Source organism: Artemia sp. Qi Xiang Cuo, chromosome 1, assembly GCF_049724085.1.
Source record: "Artemia sp. Qi Xiang Cuo chromosome 1, ASM4972408v1, whole genome shotgun sequence".
NCBI lineage: Eukaryota > Metazoa > Arthropoda > Branchiopoda > Anostraca > Artemiidae > Artemia > Artemia sp. Qi Xiang Cuo.
In genome coordinates this window covers 39,270,542-39,295,773 of record NC_142794.1, presented here as the reverse complement: position 1 = coordinate 39,295,773, position 25,232 = coordinate 39,270,542, and the positions used below count along the sequence as shown (strand labels likewise).

At 36.5% G+C, this 25,232-nt stretch overlaps 1 protein-coding gene across 1 annotated transcript in view; it reads right to left on the bottom strand.

The window, feature by feature from the left end:
• Positions 1–25,232, bottom strand: part of LOC148956296 (delta(3,5)-Delta(2,4)-dienoyl-CoA isomerase, mitochondrial) — a 57,775-nt gene that overhangs the window by 4,660 nt on the left and 27,883 nt on the right. The window contains exons 4-5 of the mRNA XM_089102942.1: positions 22,469–22,595; positions 3,093–3,246 (exon numbers count right to left, since the gene is read on the bottom strand). Of these exons, the coding sequence (XP_088959068.1) occupies positions 3,093–3,246; positions 22,469–22,595 (281 nt within the window). The remainder of the gene's footprint in view (positions 1–3,092; positions 3,247–22,468; positions 22,596–25,232) is intronic.

Below are 25,232 nucleotides of genomic sequence, written 5' to 3'. Positions count from 1 at the left end.
AAATTAGTTTCTGTAAATAACGGCAGAAGTTGGTTTGCAATCAGGCGGAAGAAAGTTTGTAATTCTCTGACGGAATACCGTCCTCACCAGGAAACTTGTGCCGTCTGAGACTTCGGATGACACTAATGATTTCATCAAGGACTGATGGAAACGTTTTTTTTACCGTTAGGCTCCTTTGAGACGGAGAGTAGCGTGTTTTCCGCTTCGAGCTGAATTCCTCATAATATCGAAAGATTAAAAAAAAAACACACGGTAAAATCAAGAAAACTAAAAAAAATAACAACAATGGATGTGGATTCACAGTTTAAGACACAAATACTGATACTTATTCTTTAAAATCTTAATAATTTGAGACTTAACAAAGCTAAAAAAGTGAAAACATTCAAAATAAAATTTGTTTTAGTAAAGTACAAATTATGTTCTGGTCTTCAGAATTCATGGAGGCGTCAGCCCTACTCATCTTAGTTTCTGCTCCTTTTGAGTTTGAATTGATTTTTAATTGTAGTTGCTTTTCTTTGAAAAAAATATATTGTGGAAGTTTTTTAAATTAATTTCTGTAAACAACCTCAGAAGTTGGTTTGCAATAAGGCGGAAGAAATTTTTGTAAATCTCTGACGGAATACAGTCCTCACCCGGAAACTTGTGCCGTCTGAGACTTAGGATGACACTGATGAATTCAAAAACGTCTGGCGGAAACGTGTTTATACCGTACGACTTCTTTGAGACGGAAGGTAGCGTGTTTTCCGCTTCTACAGTCATGTTTACACTGAGATTTAGAAGTTCGCTTAAGTGCATTTTCCATCACTCAACTTTTTGGGCACGACCGGTTATGGCATTACCTTGTTTATCTTTAACTCAGTCAGGCACTGAAGACTTCTTACTATTAGCTCCTTTGAGAACTGGACATTTACTTCTAGAACCGTGGTTTCGCGCTGCGTTTTCTAGATAGTGGGAGGCCTCTTCCCAGTGGCGGGTGCAATCTTTTCTTACGCTTTGTTTAATATACTTTCTCAGTTCAGCTTTCGACTGCTTGCCAAGGTGGCTTGAAGTACATCTCTCTTCAGTCAACTCTAGGGATTTCTTGGATATTCAGCTCTGTTTAAAAGGGGAGGAGTAGCTAAGCATATCGAGATCAACTTCAGTAGTGGAGGTTTTTAAACTGCCACCATATTTATCCGGATTTTTGTACATCAGTGGGTAGGACGGCTTGAAGTACATCTCTCTTCAGTCAACTCTAGGGATTTCTTGGATATTCAGCTCTGTTTAAAAGGGCAGGAGTAGCTAAGCATATCGAGATCAACTTCAGTAGTGGAGGTTTTTAAACTGCCACCATATTTATCCGGATTTTTGTACATCAGTGGGTAGGACATCGTACCTGTTTTGGAGCTGAAGGCAAAAACTCAAGTTTCATGTGATCAGAATCAAATTTGGCAATGGTCAGGCTTCTCATTGGTACCTGCTTCTTTATCGTGCTAACACTGAGAAGAATCTTTACTCCAACTAGGGTATGATCACTGCTTGCTCTGGACCCAGGACGGGCATTTTAAACGGAGAGCCTCATCATTTTCTCCTCATTAGGATATAATCTATCTGGGCTGCAGTGACATCATCATTAGATCGCCAGGTGATGCGTTGTCAAGCCTTGTGTTGAAGCAGAGGGCTTGCGACCACTACTTTATGATTTCGAGCAAGTTGGACGATGTGTATGCCATTTTAGCATCGTATTACACGTTTGTAGTGGCCGATTACATCAGGGAGTGACTGATCAGTTGAGCCAACTCGGCCGTTCCAGTCTCCTGCTACTATAAGGCAGTCCTGTTTTAGAGAACTTTTCCCTGTATGCTCTAGCGTCACGTAGAACGCATTTATCTAGTCGTAGGCAGCATCACGGGTCGCAGCATATACTATTAGGATACTTATATTGAATAGTCTACCCTTTAAGTGGATAAGGCCAATTCTTGCGCAAATAGGAGCCCACACAAGATGTTGAAGAGGTGAGCGAGATGAACAGCCTAGCATAAATCGAAGAGCTTGTTGCCCTCCATCTTTTGATTCTTAAAAAGGGCACTAGAACTTTTAATCTCCAATTGAATGAGCCCCCTCTAAAGTTTCTACGGCAATTCCTTTTCTACGAAGTGCCTTGGTGAAAAATAAATACAGACTTAGTTACTTATACTTCTTGCGGGACCAGACGCAGACGCCTCAACCGGCATCAAGAAGACTAAGTATGGTTGACTCCCATTTGTTGCGACCTTGTGCCAGCTCTTCAGAAACCCGGAGCCAGCAGCTTTCCCACTTTTGTCCAAACTTTCGAAACCTGCCAAAGGAGTCGAGGTTGTTTTTAACAGTTGTCCACCAATTCTTCAATTGACCACCTGGTCCTCTGTGCCAATCAGCCAACGGAGCATCTAGAAGCCCTTGTTTGATGATACGGTCATTGAGTCTTATTAGAAAATGGCCAAGCCAATGCAGTCTTCTCTGTTTGACAATCATGGCGGTGGGCTCAATGTTACAGCAGCGGTGACGCACATTGAGATACAAAGAGCTCACTTTGCTCTTTACTTAGGCAATGCTATCGGGCTGCCTAAGATTGATCATTCTACATACAACTTAAGTAGATATTACTTCACTCACTTGAATAGGACAAGGGGAAATTATCAATCCGTTTTGAATAGTAGGACACCTTCAGTTAGTCATTGACACATGCAAATAATAGATTGAGCTATATAATTTGAGTTTACACTTTTAGGAACTTGACCCCCCCCCCCCCGTTAGCCAAGACAATTTATAATACAAAATGCTACAAGATTGGTTTTTCAAGTTCAAGTGGCCATAGATCCAAAATAAAGCAAAAAAGAGATGGTCTTTCCTAAGTTACTTACCCAAAAACTGACCTATCATGTCAATTTCATGTCTTCGCGGAAAAAGAATATACTTTTTGAGTGATATCCAGGAAATCTGTTACATAACTAACGTGAGCTCATTTGAAGTGATCGACAGTGTTTTTACTGGCAGCACTGATGTTGGTAAACTTCTCTTCTACTCCTACTTCTGCACAATGAGAGGAAAAAATGCAAAAAAAAAAACCTCACCTTGTTTTGTCATCAAATAGCCTTGAAACGAGTCCAGATTCTTTTGCTTCGTCAGCATACATTCTTCTAGCAGTCAAAGCCAAATCACGAGCAAGACTATCTGATCCAATTACCTTTGGGAGTCTCTGTAAAGTCCCAACGTCAGCAGCAAGACCTGTAATAAGAGGATTTAGTGGTACAGTGAGCCAAATTTATTTTACGATTTGAAAGTACAGAAACGCCAATGCTGCTGAAAACTCTTTCTTTTGTTTGGCCATGAGCTGATTTTTAACTTGTGCAAAGTCTTAAGTATTTTGGCAGTTGAGTGGGTACTCTGAGAACATATTATTTCTTTCAGAGAATACGCAAAAATATTTACTTGGCCATAGTGTGGTTTATATGGGACGAAAAAACACCCTTCCATTTATTATATATATTATTTATTATGTATTATATATTCTATGAACACAATTATATATTCTATATATATATTCTATATTCATATAATTATATATTCATATATATTCTATATATATATGAACACAAAATGAGCTTCAAGATTTGAAGGCCATAATATATAAAATCAGATTGAATGCTGATTAGTAAGATTGATTATCAATTGACTTCATAGCGAATCCTTTATGTAAATCGACAAAGCTTCGATTTGAAATTTTACGAATTTGTATGGCACCTTTTTTTTTTAATAAAGTAATTAGAAGTCCATAGCTCAGCTTTCTAGTAATCCAGAGAGCAGTAGTAAGCCGATTTAAGTGGCAGAGAAAAAAAAACTTCGCTTACAAGGCTCAGTTAGAACTCTAAACGATCATACTTCTAAAACAGTCAAAAAAAAGTTCTCCTTAGGAAAGGTATGATAGGAAGATGAAGTGAAGTAACAGGATGTACGAGGGAAAGGAAAATTAAAGCAAAATATCAGCAAAGGTTATGTTAAAAATATGGATTGTTCTACACAAGTATGCAAGTTATCGTTATAATTTTAATTTGTGCAGTAACTAGGAAAGATAAAAACATGGAGTCTGGAATAACAGAGAGAATCTTAGGTTTAACAATTGAAAGTGACTCATTTACGGCTCGAAAGTACGGGTGCGTAAATTATGGCATAACTGAAAAAAAAACCTGTCACCACATACTTTTAAATTCAACAGCAATCTGTTATTCTATAATTAGTTTGGTCACTATATCCAACTGAGAAAGCAAGTGTTGTAACATGGGACCATTTTTCCACAGGGACGTTATACTTATCTGTCATCTAAGATTTGAGCCAAGTGTAGCTTCTTGTTTTAGGGCTTTATCTTTAGCGGGGACTGTTTCCTTTTATATTCCAATATTAGGCTCAGAAATAGCATTAAAGCCACTTTTAGTGGAAATCAAACAACATTTGTCAAAAATGCCCTTCGTGTACTTAGGAAGTATACTACGATTCCACAGATTTTATTATTAATGCTCAACATTCATTCCTTAAGAACAATTCTGTAAAAAATCCTGAATTATTATGATTCGAAAGCGTTGGAAATTATGGTACTTGTATGCAATCCAGTAAACACGCAAAGAGAAACGCATATAGAATGTCAAAGATTTTATTCAAAACCGGGTTTCACTAGCTAGTGAGTTGTTGTTCACTTCGTGGAAACTATTTAATCTTTAGTTTTTTGGGGTTGAAGGGGCAAAAAAGGTACCTTGGTTAGGTTAGGTTACGTATTTAATATATGCTATTCTTTACCCCCACCCTCCAAATGTGCAAATATATAGCCCAAATTTGTTTCTAAATTGTTATATTTTCATCCTATTTTTTATTTCATTAGCATTAACCAAACTTCACATTTCACCAATTTAATGAATTGCATACAAGCACCGAAATTATATATATATATACATATATATATGATATATATATATATATATATATATATATATATATATATATATATATATATATATATATATATATATATATATATATATATATATATATATATATATATATATATATATATATATATATATATATATATATATATATATATGTATGTAAATATATGTATAATATACGTTGATGAAAAGCAAGGGTTGAGGTGTTACCCATCCAGGAACACTATTATGGGCCCTCCGATCATGCAAATTGGAAGTCCCCGCGTGACTGTAATTTAATTAATCTAACCAATATTTCCATCAGTGGTGAAATATTTACCTACTTTTTTTGATCTGAGATATTTATGTGTATCTGGTAATAAAACGGACGGCATACTATGACATGCTACACACCCCCACTAAGATAAATGGCTATTGTCGCATCCCTCCAGGCCGAAATCAAAAGTGAAACTTCAAAAACCTTCATCTTTATATCTTCTCTTCTTTTTCTCGATAGCCTATGTTAAGATTTGTGGGCTACCAAATCTGCTTGGCACAGCTTGGCTGAAAGATCCACTGCCATCCATCTACGTATGTCCACTACTGAACCAAAATAAAAATGGGCAACATATTTATTGAAAAAGTTTGGGATTGAAGAAGATAATTCGCACATTACCGTGTTAATATGCAGCGAAGAGCCAGCTGGGCTTGGCCTGTCATTTGGGGGAAAATATATCCTATATACCTAACAAACCACCAACAAAAACGGAACAACCAAGAAGAGAAAACAGTCTTTTGGGTTTTGGATCATCAGTTGAGGGATTTTTGCACGATTAAAGAAGAAATTTTCTCGCCCTCTCGAATTTGCACATGAGAGAAACAAAGAATGGGGTTTTGATACATGAGCTGATACCAGAAGTCACGAGGGACAGGTTTCACTAGCCTTTTAACCTCCATTGGTGGAAACAGAACCCCATCTGAATCAACACAAAACTTTCTCCTTAGCATAGTTTAAATTACTCGAGGCAAAAACTACATAAGTCCACGGGAATGATGGAGTACAGGGGTTTAGAGTACAAATTTCTAGTAAACACGAAGCAACTTCTTCCAGGTCCCAACCCATGGGATAGTCAAGTAAAGAAGAAATGTCGGTGCCAATCAGGGATAAAAGAAGGGTATAAAACGATAGGGTAAAGCTTCAGGAGGAATAGATAATACCTGGTTATGGGAGAGAGCATCCTCCGTGAACCATAGTTCGGTAATTCTAAGCCTGGGTAAGATAATCACAACTGGCCATGCAAGGCTAAAATCAGCAGTTGATTGAACCAACTGACTGTCATCTCTGATCCCCAGTAGGGATTCCTCCCACCATCTTCTCTGGGCAAGTGTCTCTAAAAGTTGATATAAAGGACCTCGAAAACCCTCCCAGGCTAACTTAATCTAGCCACATCTTTAATCCTACAAATATCGCCCAACTTCTCCAACACCCGGTGCGGTTCTTTCCCTTAAACTCGCAATTGCGGGCTGACAGAAATAACTCCCGTAAAATATTACTTTCCGCCAGATCAGACTGAATTTTCAACTTATGTGTCTTATCTGATTATCATTTTTTGCTGTTGCTAGTAGAGAGGGGGGTGCTACTCCGACGGGGAGTCCATATATGGGCATAGAGTCCCTAGGGGAAATGGATTTATGAGAAATTGATTGCGTAATCAAAGTGTGTCAATGACCTAAATTTCCAAAAGGTGTTTTGGCACGCTCGAGGCGAATGTTATGATCCAGGAAAGAGTATTTGTTGTTGTTGTTTTTGGCCAAGTGCCCGCTAGGGGAGAATGTCAAGGTCGATGTTCTTGTTGTTGTTGTTTTGGCCATGTGCATAGAGTCATTAGGGAGTACACGTGGCTAATTAAAACGATTGGGAATTTGGAACACCTGTGCTGTCACTCATTAATCAAATTGTTTCCGGACAAAGTTTAATAATGTCTGACAGGTACTGTCAATCATTAATCAAATTGTTTCCAGGCGAAGTTTAATAATGTCTGACAGATGATGTCCTGATTGATTGATTGACATGAAAGGGGAATTAATTTGTTGTTTCTAAAGAGAACTGTCTCCAAGCGAATGTTTTGATCTTAGCGATGAAGTGATTAGCGCGCGAAAGGGTTTCTTTGTAATTTCAAATGTGTCAGCGCAGAGATGCCAAACAAAAGGAACACGCTGAAATTACGTTTAGGGATTATTTGGGCGAAGCCATTTTAGCCATTTTATGGAATTATTTCGGCGAAACAGTTAGAGACATTTTAAAAGATGATTTAAAAGATGATATTAGAAGAGAATTTAAGGGTAAAACTCTGTGGTCGTTATAATACACAAGTTGTATTTTAACAGTGACGTGAGGTCCCCTTCCCCAACCCCAAAGGGTTCCGATCCCCCTACCCCAACCCCAAAGGGTTCCAATCCCCCTACCCCAACCCCGAAGGAAGCCCCCGGTCCTCAAAGGTCCCCGAAGCTCCCAAAGGGCCCCCAGACCCCCAAAGACCCTCCCCAGACCCCAAAGGCCCTCCCCCGGTCCCCAAAGGCCCATCGGGCTCCCAAAAGACCACCAGGCTCCCAAAAGGGCTCCCGGACCCCAAAGCGGCCCCAGACCCCCAAAGGCCCTCCCCCGGTCCCCAAAGGCCCACCGGGCTCCCAAAAGACCACCAGGCTCCCAAAAGGGCTCTCGGACCCCAAAGACCCTCCCCCGGTCCCCAAAGGTCCACCGGGCTCTCAAAAGACCAACCCCCAGACCCCCAAAGGAACCCCCGGGCCCCAAAGGACCCCTCCCCCTTGGCCCCCAAAGGGCCCCTCCCCTCCCTCTCCGCCCCCTCCTCACCGCCCCCTCCCCCTCCTCCCCTCCCCCATTTTTTAATATTTTTTTTGTGAATTGAGACACAGAAGGACCCCCTCCCCCGCCCCCCCCCCCCCAAAGGACCCCCGGCACCCCAAAGGCCTGATTTTTCAAAGTTCATTTTGAATTTCTTTCGTTGAAAAGCAAGAGTTGGAATATTTCAGTAGTGTATGGTTGTGGTTTACCTTGTCACAGTTACATTTTCTTAATTTTTTAATGTTCATTTTGAATTTAATTCATTGAGATGCCAGAGTTGGAATATTTCAGTAGTGTTTTGTTGTGGTTTACCATGTCACACTTACACTCTCTTCATTTTTCAAAGTTCATTTTGAGTTTCTTTCGTTGAAATGCAAGAGTCGGATGATTTCAGTAGTGTTTTGTCATGGTTTACCATGTCAAAGTTACATTCTCTTGATTTTTCAAAGTTCATTTTGAATTTCTTTCGATGAAATGCAAGAGTTGGAATATTTCAGTAGTGTTTTGTTGTGGTTTACCTTGTCACAGTTACATTTTCTTGATTTTTCAAAGTTCATTTGAATTTCTTTCATTGAAATGCAAGAGTTGGAATATTTCAGTAGTGTTTTCTTGTGGTTTACCTTGCCACAGTTACATTCTCTTGATTTTTCAAAGATTATTTTGGATTTCTTTCGTTGAAATGCAAGAGTTGGAATATTACAGTAGTGGTTTGATGTGGTTTACAGTGTCACAGTTACATTCTCTTGATTTTTCAAAGTTTATTTTGAATTTCTTTCGTTGAAATGCAAGAGTTGGAATATTTCAGTAGTGTTTTCTCGTGGTTTACCTTGTCACAGTTACATTCTCTTGATTTTTCAAAGATCATTTTGGATTTCTTCCGTTGAAATGCAAGAGTCGGAATATTTCAGTAGTGTTTTGATGTGATTTATCTTGTCACAGTTACATTCTCTTGATTTTTCAAAGTTCATTTTGAATTTCTTTCGTTGAAATGCATGAGTTGGAATATTTCAGTAGCGTTTTGTCGTGGTTTACCATGTCACAGTTACATTCCCTTGATTTTTCAAAGTTTATTTTCGATTTCCTTCGTTGAAATGCAAGAGCTGGAATATTGCAGTAGTGTTTTGTCATGTCTTACCTTATCAAAGTTACATTCTCTTAATTTTTCAAAGTTTATTTTGAATTTCTTATGTTGAAAAGCAAGAGTTGGAATATTTCAGTAGTATTTTGTTGTGGTTTACCTTGTCACACTTACATTTTCTTGATTCTTCAAAGATCATTTCGGTTTTCTTTCGTTGAAATGCAAGAGTTGGAATATATAGCCTACGTACGCGCGCGTACGTAGGCTAACCTAACCTAACTTAACCTAACCTAACTTGATCTAGCCTAACCTAACCTAACCTAACAAAAATCAAAAAATTTAACTGTGTCAAGGTAAAGCCCGACAAAACATATTTCAACGAAAGAAATCCATAATGAACTTTGAAAAATTAAGAGAATGTAACTGTGACAAAGTAAACCACGACAAAACACTACTGAAATATTCCAACTCTTGCATTTCAACGAAGTAAATCCAAATGTACATTGAAAAATTAAGAGAATGTAACTTTAACATAGTAAACCACGTCAAAACACTACTGAAATATTCCAACTCTTGCATTTCAACGAAATAAATCGAAAATGATCTTTGAAAAATCAAGAGAATGTAAGTGTGGTAAGGTAAACCACGAGAAAACAATAGTGAAATATTCCAACTCTTGCATTTCAACGAAATAAATCGAAAAGGAACTTTGAAAAATCAAGAGAATGTAACTGTGACAAGGTAAACCACGAGAAAACAATAGTGAAATATTCTACCTCTTGCATTTCAATGAAAGAAATTCAAAAGTAACTTTGAAAAATCAAGAGAATGTAACTGTGACAAGGTAAACCACAACCAAACACTACTGAAATATTCCAACTCTTGCATTTCAACGAAAGAAATTCAAAATGAACTTTTAAAAATAAAGAGAATGTAACTGTGACAAGGTAAACCACGACAAAACACTACTGAAATAATCCAACTCTTGCATTTCAATAAAAGAAATTCAAAATGAACTTTGAAAAATCAAGAGAATGTAACTGTTACAAGGAAAACCACGATAAAACACTATTGAAATATTCCAACTCTTGCATTTCAATGAAGGAAATTCAAAATGAACTTTGAAAAATCAAGAGAATGTAACTCTGACAAGGTAAACCACGACACAACACCACTGAAATATTCCAACCCTTGCATTTCAGTGAAATAAGTTCAAAATGAACTTTGAAAAATCTGTAGCAAGGAAATGTTGCAAGTAAAAACATTGCAAAAAACTACTGAAATATTCCAACTCTTGCTTTTCAACGAAAGAAATTCAAAATGAACTTTGAAAAATCAAGAGAATGTAACTGTGACAAGGTAAACCACGACAAAACACTACTGAAATATTCCAACTCTTGCATTTCAACGAAAGAAATTAAAAATGAACTTTGAAAAATTAAGAGAATGTAAGTGCGAAAGGGTAAATCACGACATAACGCTACTTGATTATTAAAAATCTCTAATTTTATTTGAATAAATACACCCTGGACAATAAAAAACCAAGGAAATGTAAGTGTAAAAATGTCTACCACGGACGAAAGTAGAGCAATAATTTAAACTTTTTAATTACAAACAAAGAAATCCAAAATGAACTTTGAAAAATCGTGACAATGTAAATGTGACAAGGTAAACCACAACAAAACACTACTGAAGTATTCCAACTCTTGCATTTCAATGAAAGAAATCCAAAATGAACTTTGAAAAATCAAGGGAATGTAACTGTGACATGGTAAACCACGACAAAACACTACTGAAATAATCCCACTCTTTCATTTCAATGAAAGAAATTCAAAATGAACTTTGAAAAATCAATATAATATAACTGTGACAAGGTAATCCACAACAAAACTCTTCTGAAATATTCCAACTCTTGCATTTCAACTAGAAAAATCCAAAATTAACTTTGAAAAATCAAGGGAATGTAACTGTGACAAGGAAAACCACGACAAAACACTACTGAAATATTCCAACTCTTGCATTTCAATGAAAGAAAACCGAAATGAACTTTGAAAAATCAAGAAAATGTAACTGTGACAAGGTAAACTACAAAAAAAAACACTACTTAAATAATCCAACTCTTGCATTTCAATGAAAGAAATTGAAAATGAACTTTGAAAAATCATGAGAATGTAACTGTGACAAGGTAAACCACGACAAAACACTACTGAAAAATTCCAACTCTTGCATTTCAACGAATGAAATTCAAAATGAACTTTGAAAAATCAAGAGAATGTAACTGTGACATGGTAAACCACGACAAAACATTACTGAAATATTCCAACTCTTGCATTACAACGATAGAAATCCAAAAGGAACTTTGAAAAATCAAGGGAATGTAACTGTGACTCGTTAAAGCTTGACAAAACGCTACTGGAATAATTCCACTCGTGCTTTTCAAGGAAAAAAATCCAAAATGAACTTTGAAAAATGAAGAAAACGTAACTTTGACAAGGTAAACCACGACAAAACGCTACTGAAATATTCCAACTCTTGCTTTTCACCGAAAGAAATCCAAAATGAACTTTGAAAAATCAAGAAAATGCAAGTGTGACAAGGTAAACCACAACCAAACAGTACTGAAACATTCCAACTCTTGCAATTCAATGAAAGAAACTCAAAATGAACTTTGAAAAATTATGGAAATGTAACTGTGACATGGTAAAGCACTAAAAAACACTACTGAAATAATCCAACTCTTGCATTTCAATGAAAGAAATTCAAATTGAACTTTTAATAATCAAGAGAGTGTAACTGTAACATGGTAAACCACAACAAAACACTACTGAAATATTCCAACTCTTGCATTTCAACGAAAGAAATCGAAAATGAACTTTGAAAAATCAAGAGAATGTAACTGTGACAAGGTAAAACATGACAAAATACTACTGAAATAATTCAACTCTTGCGTTTCAACGATATAAATCTAAAATGACCTTTGAAAAATAAAGAGAATGTAGCTTTGACAAGGAAAACCACGACAAAACACTATTGAAATATTCCAACTCTTGCATTTCAATGAAAGAAATCCAAACTGATCTTTGGAAAATCAAGATAATGTAAGTGTGACAAGGTAAACCAGAAAAAAACACTACTCAAATATTCCATCTCTTGCATTTCAACGAAAAAAATTCAAATGAACTTTGAAAAATCTAGAGAATGTAAGTTTGACAAGGTAAACCACAACAAAACAATTCTGAAGTTTTACAACTCTTTTATTTCAAGGACATAAATACAAAATGAACTTTGAAAAGTCCAGATAATGTAAGTACGACGAGGTAAACCACGAGAAAACACTACTAAAATATTCCAACTCTTGCATTTCAACAAAATAAGTCCAAAATAAACTTTGAAAAATCATCAAAGTGTAAATCTGACAAGGCAAACAATGTCAAAAAACTACTGAAATAATCCCACTCTTGCATTTCAACGAAAGAAATCCAAAATGAACTTTGAAAAATCAAGATAATGTAACTTTGACATGGTAAACCACGACAAAACGCTACTGAAATATTCCAACTGTTGCATTTCAAGGAATGAAGTCCAAATAAACTTTCAAAAATCAAGGGATTGTAACTGTGACAAGGTAAACCATGACAAAACACTACTGAAATATTCCAACTCTTGCATTTCAACGAAAGAAAACCGAAATGATCTTTTAAAAATCAAGAAAATGTAACTGTCACAAGGTAAACCACAACAAAACACTAGTGAAATATTCCAACTCTTGCATTTCAACGAAAGAGATTCAAAATGAACTTTTAAAAATCATTAAAATGTAACTATAACGATGTAAACCACGACAAAACAATACTTAAATATTCTAACTCTGTAATTTCAATCAAATAAATTCAAAATGAACTTTTAAAAATCAAGAAAATGTAACTGTGAAAAGGTAAACCACAACAAAACACTACTGAAATATTCCAGCTCTTGCATTTTAACGGTAGAAATTCAAAATGAATTTTGAAAAATTAAGAGGATGTAACTGTGACAAGGTAAACCATGACAAAACACTACTGAAATAATTCAACTCTTGCATTTCAACGATATAAATACAAAATAAACTTTGAAAAATAAAGAGAATGCAACTTTGACAAGTAACACTAAGACGACACACTATTGAAATATTCCAACTCTTGCATTTCAATGAAAGAAATACAAACTGATCTTTGAAAAATCAAGAGAATGTAACTGCGACAAGTTAAACCAGGAAAAAACAGTAGTGAAATATTCCAACTCTTGCATTTCAATGAAAGAAATTCAAAATGAACTTTGAAAAATCAAGAGAATGTAACTGTGACAAGGTAAACCAACAACAAAACACTACTTAAATATTCCAACTGTGGCATTTCAACGATAGAAATTCAAAATGAATTTTGAAAAATTAAGAGAATATAACTGTGATAAGGTAAACCAACCCAAAACACTACTGCAATATTCCAACTCTTGCATTTCAACGAAGGAAATTGAAAATGAACTTTGAAAAATCATGGGAATGTAACTGTGACATGGTAAACCACGACAAAACGCTACTGAAATATTCCAACTCTTGCATTTCAATGAAAGAAATTCAAAATGAACTTCGAAAAATCAGGAGATTGTAACTCTGACAAGGTAAACCACGACAAAACACTACTGAAATACTCCAACTCTTGCATTTCAACGAAATAAATCCAAAATGAACTTTGAAAAATCAAGAGAATGTAACAGTGACAAAGTAAACCACGACAAAACACTACTGAAATATTCCAACTCTTGCATTTCAATGAAAGAAAACCAAAATGAACTTTGAAAAATCAAGAAAATGTAACTGTGAAAAGGTAAACCACGACAAAACACTACTGAAATATTCCAACTCTTGCATTTCAACGAAAGAAATTCAACATGAACTTTGAAAAATCAAGAAAATGTAAATGTGACAAAGTAAACCATGACAAAACCATACTGAAATAATCCAACTCTTTGATTTCAACGGAAGATACCCAAAATAGACTTTGAAAAATCAAGATAATGTAACTGTGACAAGGTAAACAACATCAAAAAACTACTGAAATATTTCAACTCTTGCTTTTCAATTAAAGACACTCAAAACTAAGTTTTAAAAATAAAGAGATGTAACTGTGACAAGGTAAACCACAAAAAAACACCACAGAAATATTCCAACTCTTACTTTTCAACATAAGAAATTCAAAATGAGCTTTGAAAAATCCAGAAAATGTAACTGTGATAAGGTAAACCATGGCAAAACACTACTGCAATATTCCAACTCTTGCATTTCAACGAAGGAAATCGAAAATGAACTTTGAAAAATCAAGGGACTGTAGCTGTGACAAGGTAAACCACGACAAAACACTACTGAAATAATCCCACTCTTGCATTTAAATGAAATAAATTCAAAATGAACTTTGAAAAATCAAGAGAATGTAACTGTGACAAGGTAAACCACGACAAAATACTACTGAAATATTCCAACTCTTGCATTTCCACGAAAGAAATTCAAAATGAACTTTGAAAAATCAAGAGAATGTAAATGTGATATAGTAAATCACATCAAAACACTACTGAAATATTCCAACTCTTGCATTTCAACGGAAGAAATTCAAATGATCTTTGAAAAATTAAGAGAATGTAACTGTGACAAGGTAAACTACGAGAAAACACTACTGAAATATTACAACTCTTGCATTTCAACGAAAGAAATTCAAAATAAACGTTGAAAAATCAAGAGAATGTAACTGTGACACTGTAAACCACAACAAACTACTACTGAAATATTCCAACTCTTGTATTTCAAACGAAATAAATCCAAATGATCTTTCAAAAATCAAGAGAATGTAACTGTGGCAAGGTAAACCACAACAAAAAACTACTGAAATATTCCAACTCTTGCATTTCAATAAAAAATACAAATGAACTTTGAAAAATCAATAAAATGTAACTGTGACAAGATAAACCACAACAAAACACTACTCAAATATTCCAATTCTTGCATTTCGACGAAAGAAATTCAAAATGAACTTTAAAAAATCAAGAGAATGTAATTTTGACATGGTAAACCATGACAAAACACAACTGAAATAATCCAACTCTTGCATTTCAATGAAAGAAATTCAAAATGAAATTTGAAAAATCAAGAGAATGTAACTGTGACATGGTAAACCACTACAAAACACTACTTAAATATTCAAACTCTGGCATTTCAAAGAATGAAATTCAAAATGAACTTTAAAAAATCAAGATAATGTAACTTTGACATGGTAAACCACAACCAAACACTACTGAAATATTCCAACTCTTGCTTTTCAACGAAAGAAATTCAAAATGAACTTTGAAAAATCAGGCCTTTGGGGCGCCGGGGGTCCTTTGGGGGGGGGGGGGGCCGGGGGGAGGGGGTCCTTCTGTCTCAATGCACAAAAAAAATATTAAAAAATGGGGAAGGGGAGGAGGAGGGGAGGGGGAGGGGGCGGTGATGAAGGGGGAGGAGAGGGAGGGAGAGGGAGGGGCGGGGCCCTTTGGGGGTCAAGGGGGGAGGGGTCCTTTGGGGCCCGGGGGGTCCTTTGGGGGTCTGGGGGTTGGTCTTTTGAGAGCCCGGTGGACCTTTGGGGACCAGGGGAGGGTCTTTGGGGTCCGGGAGCCCTTTTGGGGGCCTGGTGGTCTTTTGGGAGCCCGGTGGGCCTTTGGGGACCGGGGGAGGGCCTTTGGGGGTCTGGGGAGGGCCTTTGGGGGTCTGGGGGCCGCTTTGGGGTCCGGGAGCCCTTTTGGGAGCCTGGTGGTCTTTTGGGAGCCCGGTGGGCCTTTGGGGACCGGGGGAGGGCCTTTGGGGTCTGGGGAGGGCCTTTGGGGGTCTGGGGGCCCTTTGGGAGCTTGGGGGACCTTTGAGGACCAGGGGCTTCCTTCAGGGTAGGGGTGGGGGTATTGTAACCCTTTGGGGTTGGGGTTGGGGGATCGGAACCCTTTGGGGTTGGGGTAAGGGGACCTCACGACACTGTTAAAATACAAATTGTGTATTATAAAGACCACAGAGTTTCGCACTCAAATCCTCTTCTAAAGTCATCTTTTAAAATGTCTCTAACTGTTTCGCCGAAATAATTCCATAAAATAGCTAAAATGGTTTCACCCAAATAATCCTTAAACGTAATTTCAGCGTGTTCTTTTGGTTTGGTTTCTCTGCGCTGACACATTTGAAATTACAAAGAAACCCTTTCGCGCGCTAATCACTTCATCGCTAAGATCAAAACATTCGCTCGGAGACAGTTCTCTTTAGAAACAACAAATTAATTCCCCTTTCATGTCAATCAATCAATCACGACATCATCTGTCAGACATTATTAAACTTCGCCTGGAAACAATTTGATTAATGATTGACAGTACCTGTCAGACATTATTAAACTTTGTCCGGAAACAATTTGATCAATGAGTGACAGCACAGGTGTTCCAAATTCCCAATCGTTTTAATTAGCCACGTGTTCTCCCTAATGACTCTATGCACATGGCCAAAACAACAACAACAAGAACATCGACCTTGACATTCTCCCCTAGCGGGCACTTGGCCAAAAACAACAACAACAAATACTCTTTCCTGGATCATAACATTCGCCTCGAGCGTGCCAAAACACCTTTTGGAAATTTAGGTCATTGACACACTTTGATTACGCAATCAATTTCTCAGAAATCCATTTCCCCTAGGGACTCTATGCCCATATAAGGAGTCCCCGTCGGAGTAGCACCCCCCTCTCTACTGTTGCTTTTCCTTAGTTTCATACCAGGTAAAAACAGGTGTCATCAAACAGTTCGTGGTAGCAAACAGCGAGTAAGGAGCGATGTGGCTCAGTAGTAACCGAAACTCTAACAAACATAGTCTTGATAACAATAGATATATAAAAAGAATCAAATTTTGATGCTTATTCAAAATATGCAAAATTCATCAAATTTAATGGTACCCATGGAAAGTTACGAGCCTGAGAAAATTTGCCCTATTTTTGAAAAAGAGTGAACACCCCCAAAACATCAAGTAATCTTAATGAAAATTACACCATCAGATTCAGAACACCAGAGAACCCTCCTGTAGAGGTTCAAACTCGTATCCACAACAACTTGAAATTTAGTTTTTTTGCCAGAAGAGAAATCACGGATGCGTGTTTATTATTTTTTTTTCAGGGGTGATCGTATCGAACAAGTAATCGTAGAAGATCGGGAGAGGGCTCGTTTGATCGGAAATAGAAACTTCTAGTGCCATTTTTAAGAACCAAAAAATTTTCCCAAAGTCACCCCATCAAAATTTTTAGATAGCCATTTTTTTCAGCACAGACGAAAAATATAATAATTATGTATTTGAGGATGACTTAACCCCTCACAATCTCTGGGGGAAGTAATGCAAGTCATCAATTTTGCCTATTGTTTATATTTAGTATTGGTTATTGGGAAGTATAAAAACGTTTCCAGGGGGTATTTGTGAGGTGAAGGGGGGGGGGGCGTGGGAGGATCTTTCCATGGAGGAATTTTTCGCTATTTTCCATGGAGGGAGAGACTGATTTTCCACCATTATTTAAAAAAAAATGATAAGAGATTAAATAAAAATAAACAAGTTTTTCAACTGAAAGTAAGGAGCAACATTAGAACTTAGAACGAACAGAAATTATTATGTATATGAGGAGGGTCGCCTCCTCGTCAGTACCTCGTTCTTTACGCTAAAGTTTTTTTTAGTATTTTTCAAAGAACTTTTAATTCTAATTAAACCGCCTTTGTGATTCAGGAGTCATTCTTAAAGAATTAGGACAAAATTCGAACTTTACCGTAAAGAGCAAGGTATTGAGGAGGGGATGACCCCCCCCCCCCCTCATATACGTAATATTGCTCCTTACTTAAATATTATCCTTAATTTAAATATTGCTCCTTACTTTCAGTTGAAAAACTTGTTTGTTTGTTTTTATTGAATTGTTACTAGGGATCAAATGCTCATTTCTGTCTTTTTAGTCTGAATTTTCATACTATAATCTCTTTTTTGCATTTTTTTTTATGTCTTTTCTACTTTACCTCAATTTCACCAGAAAACCAATTGGGAACTTGATTCCCGCGGTTCATTTCTTATCCCATTTCATTCTCATATTCAACTTTGTTCTCTCAAATTTTTCGAGGGAAAGCACGTACTATTCACTTCTTCTCAACCTTTTCTGACCGCCCTAGGTGCCTCGTTTTGGCGTAAAATTATTGCCACCTCATCTTGGCAATTACACGGTTCTAGTTATATCATTTTTGGTTATAAGGTGGCAAGGAAAACCCTGCTTTGCAGAATTATCTACACACCAAATCGGTATGTAAAGGGCTTTATTTCTAGACAAGCTACGTTCACCTCCCCCATCTTCTTGTCTCACCTACGGGTTTCTACACTTATCCTCTTGTCACCGAAGCCACATGTGCTTCATCACTTAAGACGGGTGGGCTCCGCTTAAACGTATCTATTCTCCAGCGGTTCACCACGCCCATCCACATTGTCATAGAAGTCACCTCTAGCGATAGGAGATTCCTGGCATATCTCCGAAGTCTCCCCCTACGAAAACATATACTGCAAGAGTATGTGCTAGGCCTACTTTTACTGCTTTCTTTTCGACCATACCGTCTTCCTTTGCAATTTCTATTCTAAGCCAAGCTGACGGATATGGGTATTCATCTTTATAAAAACATGGTGCCGAGACCATTAGAAGTAAAATATAGACAAAAGAAGAGCCGAAATCATGATTAAATCGATACAATATATAGAACGCTGATGCATAAATAATAATTCGGTGCGTTTTTGTTCTCTCTCTATAAATCTCTCTTTCAGTAAAAGATATAAATCATGTACACATTTCTAATAAGATTAGTGACAAACCAAGAACCATACAAAGACTGAATTACTATTAACAAACAAAACTAAATAAACAAAATTATATGCAAGACGTATTTTTAATAAAATAATTCAAAATAGCTATCAGAAAATAAAGAACGACCCTATCAATAGTAGTAAAACTAAAAAACAAAAGTTTGAAAACAATATGCATTGTGTCTCCACCTTCAACCTATGGCAGTTGAAATTTCTCTGTCTCTGTGCAAGTGGCTCATATAATCGAATTTTTGCTCAGGACAAAAAAAGGTATTTTATGATTACTTAGATATGAAAATGGGTATCCCCAAGAGCTACGCTAGGGTCACCTTTGGAATTGGACCAATCGAGGAAGAACAGCCTTATATGGTGCGGTTCAATAGCGCTAAGACATATTTATATTCTTCTTATGGCATGTGAAAATTAATGTAGATCCGTTTAAATCAAACACAAGCTGTAGTACGTCTGATGAAGCAAATAAGGCAACATATAAAAAATATATTTATCGATAAAAGTCAGAAAAAGACTACGATACGTTACAACACTCTTAACAAAACTATGACGCGTAATATGTCCCAACATTGTTTAGAAACAGGAACAGAAATAAGAATGGTTAAACTATTTTCTATAAATAAGAAGCTTTAATTAAGGGAGTTACGAACATTTTTATTCTTCTTCTTCGGCTGGTGGCAACAATAGATTTAAAAAGGAATAAAATAAAATTAAAAGGCTCCTCTTATTCGAACAAGGAAACCAATTCACCAAAGTGTATGGGAGGTAAGGGGGAGCCATTCTTTCAATTTTTACAATGAAGATATAAAAATGGTGTTTTTAAAAATCCAGGGATGGGCAATTATGTTTTTCCATTTAAAAAAGTAAAACAGACAAAGAAAGGTGTTTATTGAAATACAGGGGGGAGGGGGAATCTAAGGAGCAATTGCTCTCCTCCCATTTGCGGTCCTGTGTCTAAATGATGGCTTTGGGACAATCAAGAAAAGAAAAATATATAATCCATAAAAGCTTAAAATTTAAAAACGTGTTTCGAAAAAAAAAAACTGTAAACTAAGGACCATTTGAAGCTGAATTGGGAATGCGAAATACCCCAGGAATAGGATTGTAAAAGACAGTTCCATTTACTTTTCCTAAAAGTACAGGTGATAGTTTAGTTATGTTATTTGCAATTATTTGCAACGCAAATGAAAAACTGCCAAAAACACAGTTCTCTGTAGCATTAGCGATTTAAAATAAAGAATAACCCAATGCTTCAAATGATGTTAATTTTTGCAAAGAAAAACTATCAAATACTTTTTTCAAGTTAAATTATCTGTAATGAGAGAAGGGCCTATCGTCAAAATTTAACGACAACTAGACATAAATAAAAAATATGGATAAAAATAGATTAAAACAGCGAAAACAATAGAAAATAGACCAACGATGTGAAAAAGGGGAAAAAGTATTATTTTTTATTTCTATGTCATTGACGAAATTTTTGTCACGTTTATTGTTCACCTAATCCCAAAACGTTCCCTAAAATCCTATTTTATGGCTGTTAATAAGAAATAAGGAATGGCCTTATAATATTAAACTGATGATAAGCTTAAAAATTTTTAGGTTTTTAAAAATAAATTAACGATACTTATAAGACTGTCGAAAAACGGTATTATAGACATTATTTTGAAGAAGCTCAAAACTGCCAACGTAAAACGTGGTCTTTAGTTAATTCTTTTATAAAAAAAGAATAAAAATTCTAAGTTTCCGGAAGTTATTAGTTCGGAGGGTGGATTGACTACTAATTAATCTGAGGAAGTGGCTGATATTATGAAATTTTTTTTTGCTACTATAGGAGAGAAAATTTCATCATCAGTAATGAACCAGTTTAATTCAAGCAGTAATAAACATTTTTTCGTGATTTCTATCTCCTCGAAGTAACTCGATTTTTCTTGGGCTTAAATCTCAACTTGAAATAGTAAAAATAGTCTGTAATCTAAATTCAGCGGGAAAAGATGGGTATAATTCTATAGTTTTTAGAGAAATTTTGTCTGCAGTAATTTTACCATTAGAGCATATAATGAATCTTTAATTTAAAACTCGAGTTTTTCCTTCTGCTTTTAAATAAGCGAGGATAATTCCACTTGACAGAGGTGACTCTCTTGAAAACCCATACATTTACCACCCTATTTCTATTTTTCAGTTTCTTATAAAATATTTGAAAAAACAATATATGTTTTATGATATAAACATTATATGAATCATAAGAGGTTTTAAGATTTTCTCAAATCATCTAATTTCTTTACAGATTCCCAATTTGGTTTCAGGCCTGGACACAATACTGAACATACTATCCTTGCTCTCACATACTTGTTTGCCTCTCATTCCAGGCAATCTAACGGTCCCATGTCAATTTTAAATTCTTGGTCAACATGCCTGAGACTCTAGGCAGGCGTGCCTTCCCATAAACTAACAAACAAGTATGCGTCCAATAAGAGAGTCATACTTACTCCCGCCATTTACCAGTGCCGCAGCCATTTAAACATTTGCCTCTCAATTACTTGGACTATCTATCTTGGCTTTTTTCTTTCTACTATTAGCCATGTCTTGATGCAGTCTACTGCAAAATATTTGATAGCTTCAATTCAACTTCAATTTGATAACTTCAATTACTTGGACAAATAGTCCAAGTAATTGAGATGCAATTGAAGTTATCAAGTATTTTGCAGTAGGTTGCATCAAGACATGGCTAATTGTAGAAAGAGAAAAGCCAAGACAGATAGTCCAAGCAATTGCGAGGCAAATGTTTAAATGGCTGCGGCACGGGTAAATGGTGAGAGTAAGTATGACTCTTATTGGACGCACACTTGATTGTTAGTTTTAGGAAAGGCACGCCTGCCTAGAGTCTCAGGCATGTTGATCAAAAAATTAAAAATTGACATAGGACCGTTAGATTGCCTGGAATGAGAGGTAAACAAGGCACACCCGCCTATGGTCTTAAGAAGGTTGACCAAGAATTTAGAATTGACATAGGACCATCAATTTGTTTGAAATAAAACAGCTGATCAAACAGCTGTGGCAGTTAGGACTATCGCAGTATCTATTTTTGAACTTGGAGCTATTATTTACCATAACTGTGTCTTATAATGTTCATTCTGTACTTGAGACACAAGTACCGCTGAAAACAAGCGCGTTTTTTCACGAAAGCAGAGTGTCTGCATTATTTACCAAAGCTGGGTAGGAAATCTAGCACCCGCGGCGTCGGCTCCTACTTTGCAAAACGTTATTAACGCAGACTAAACTCCTTGTATGACCTTGATTTCAATAAGATGTAGCGTATTCACTTTCCTGTTAAAATGTATATGAAGTATCTGTTTTTTAATTGAGTTATTACATAATTTGGCCCCCTTCCCCTTGGAAGTATAGCTTTTCATTCCAAGCCCAATGATATTACCAATGCTGGCACTAAGGTTTTTAATTTTACCTTCCTTAAAATTGTATAAATTTTTGAAGCATTGTATCGCTGTTCCGTTTTTGTGCTTTATTTCGTGATACGGAGTTATGTTTTACATTCCGTTTCATGGTTTTGAGATTTTTCTTTATGAATAAAGAAAAAATCAGGACAAAAAACCATCAGGACATCAAGTAAGGACAAATCAGGACAAAAATGGACAAAAAAATCAGGACGAAAACATTCTTACCAATGTCTACTTCTTTGACACAGAAATATGCATCCTTGGTACAGAGTCTAATATCAGCAGCAGTAATTAAGTCAACGCCACCTCCTATGCAAGCTGAGTGCACTGCAGCTATGACAGGTTTGGGACACTGAAAAATAGCCCAAATAATACTTCAGTTAAATTACCTCGACAAGGGATGGGATAAAAGCACAAACGCTCATATAAAAGGCTTACTAGTTTGAGATCGCCCTCCAAAAAGACAAACGAGAAACATTGTAAAACATTGTGGCTCAGTTCATGGACTGAGCATTCTCTTGGAAACTAAAAAGGTACCTTCATATTACCGAGGGAAATAAAAATAGGCGTTTTAATTAAATCAATAAATAGTATAAAAATATATAGTATAAAAAGGCAACAAATTTAGAGGAAGTACATAATTTGACTACAAATTTTACAAAGCTATTCTAGGTTAAACTCATCAAGTCTTGAAACGCCTACAGCCTGAAACAAACCCAACCAGATAGATTGCCTCAGGAATTCATAAGGAAAAAACTGTATGAATGTTCAAGTCTTAAATCGATGCTGTTGCAGACAAACGTCGACAAAAAAAAGGTAAACATTGCACAAAACTGGGAGATTACTGAACCTGAAAAAATCCACCGTCGATAGAAATTCCCCAATATTCACTCTATCGCAGATTGAAGGCGCAGATTGGTAATTTTCTTATGACTCTAATTTCTGTAAGCTGGAGAACATCCACTTCTTACAAAAATTTTTTCTTTTTAGGATGAGCTATTCGTACAGTTTGTTGCCTTCGTTCCTCAAACTGCAAGGGTTAGATAGCCTGAAGGTTCATAATTTTTCCTTTCGACCTTTTTGAGTTAAATGGCTATCATGAAATCTTTTCAAAAGCCATGTAAGGTTGCGTGGATACAAAAGGATGGTCGGTTCGTCTTTGATCAAGCTCAGGCAATTAAATTTTATTTATGATCCAACTGCCCCCTCTCCCCATCAATAAGACATTTTTTTTTATTGTTTTCTATTCTAAATGTTAAGGCCTGGACAGGGGTACATGAAACTGTGAAAAAAATCGTGTTGAAACTCGTATTTACCCATTCCGAGGTTAATTTGATTAATCTCAATAAAAACAGAGCAAAGAAAACCCTCTCATTTTGAAAGCGGTCATTGGTTGAGTAGCTTACGAGATTACTACTACTACTAACAACTCACCGCAGCACCAAGCCGCCTGAGGCCAATACAGCAACGCACGCTCCTCCTCCACCCCAATCTATTCAAAGCCTCCCTTTTTACACCCGCCCACAAAGTTCCCATTTCCTTTAAATCTTCCTTTATGACGTCCTTCCACCCCAGACGGGGACGACCTGGTTTCCGTTTAGCCCAAGATGGTTGGCCAAAAAGAACAATCTTCGGCAATCTGTCATCCTTCATCCACACAACGTGCCCTAACCACCTCAACCTTTCTTTCATCATAGCCCTAGAGAGCGGTATTTAATCACATTTTTCGTTTTGCCTATTGTTTGAAATACGGTCAGTCATTCGGGTACCCGGAACAATCTTTAAGCAATTTCCCTGGAATAGATATGGAAAATTTTCATCCGATCTTCGAAGCGCCCATACTTAGGAGCCATATGTAACCACTGTCATCCCTTTAGATTCTAATATTCCAATCTCGGTTTGCAGACTTATATTCCTATTCTTCCAGAGTTTTTTTAACTGGGAAAAAACACCCTGAGCCTTGGCTATTCTATTTTTAACATCTTCACTACTCCCACCATCTTTACTAATAATACTACCAAGGTAAGTGAAGCTGCCCACCTGATCAATCTTTTCATCAGCCTACCCAACGTCACCTTTTAATCTTCACTTATTCCTAGCCTTAGTCTTCCTAACATTAATTTTCAAACCATTTCTAGCACCCTGAACTCGCAAAAACTCTAAAACCTCATTCATTTTGCTCACACTTTCATCTAGAATGCTTAAATCATCAGCAAAATCCAAGTCCAGGAGACTTTTTCCTCCCCATTTGATTCCGTGCTCTCCCATTGCCTTTCCTGTGCTCCTTAAAACAAAGTCCTTCAAAATAATCCATGTAAAGGGGGATAGAACACAACCCTGCTGAACTCCTGATTTATTACAAAACCAGCTGCAAATCTCATTTCCTACCTTAACCGCAGCAGTGTTATTCTCGTACATAGCAATAATCACTTTAATGTATTTGTCTGGTATACCATGCAGGGATAAAACCTTTACTAACTCTCTTCTGTCACCAGAATCGAACGCTTGCTCATAATCTGTAAAAATGAGGACCAAAGGTGTTTGACAACTAAGGCAGTTCTCAATTATTAGTCTAAGAGTGAAAATTTGGTCGACACATCCTCTACCTTTTCTAAGACCGCACTGCTCTTCTCTTAAAACTTTGTCTACGGCATCTCTCAGTCTAAAAAGCATCATATTACTAAGTAATTTGCTACCTACACAGACCAGACTAATGCCTCGATAATTACCACACTCACTTTTATCACCTTTCTTATAAAGTGGCTTAATTAAGGTTTTCCTAAAATCGTTAGGCATTTCCCCCTTTTTAAAAATCATATTCATAATCTTTAGTAACTTATTTCTAACCTCAGAGCCACCATACTTAAGAAACTCATTTACCACCCTATCAGCACCTAGAGCCTTCTTATTCTTTAATCCTTTTAGTACTGTTGCTAATTCCTCCTCACAAAACAAATCTTCCTTCACATCCAAGCCATCACAAACTTTT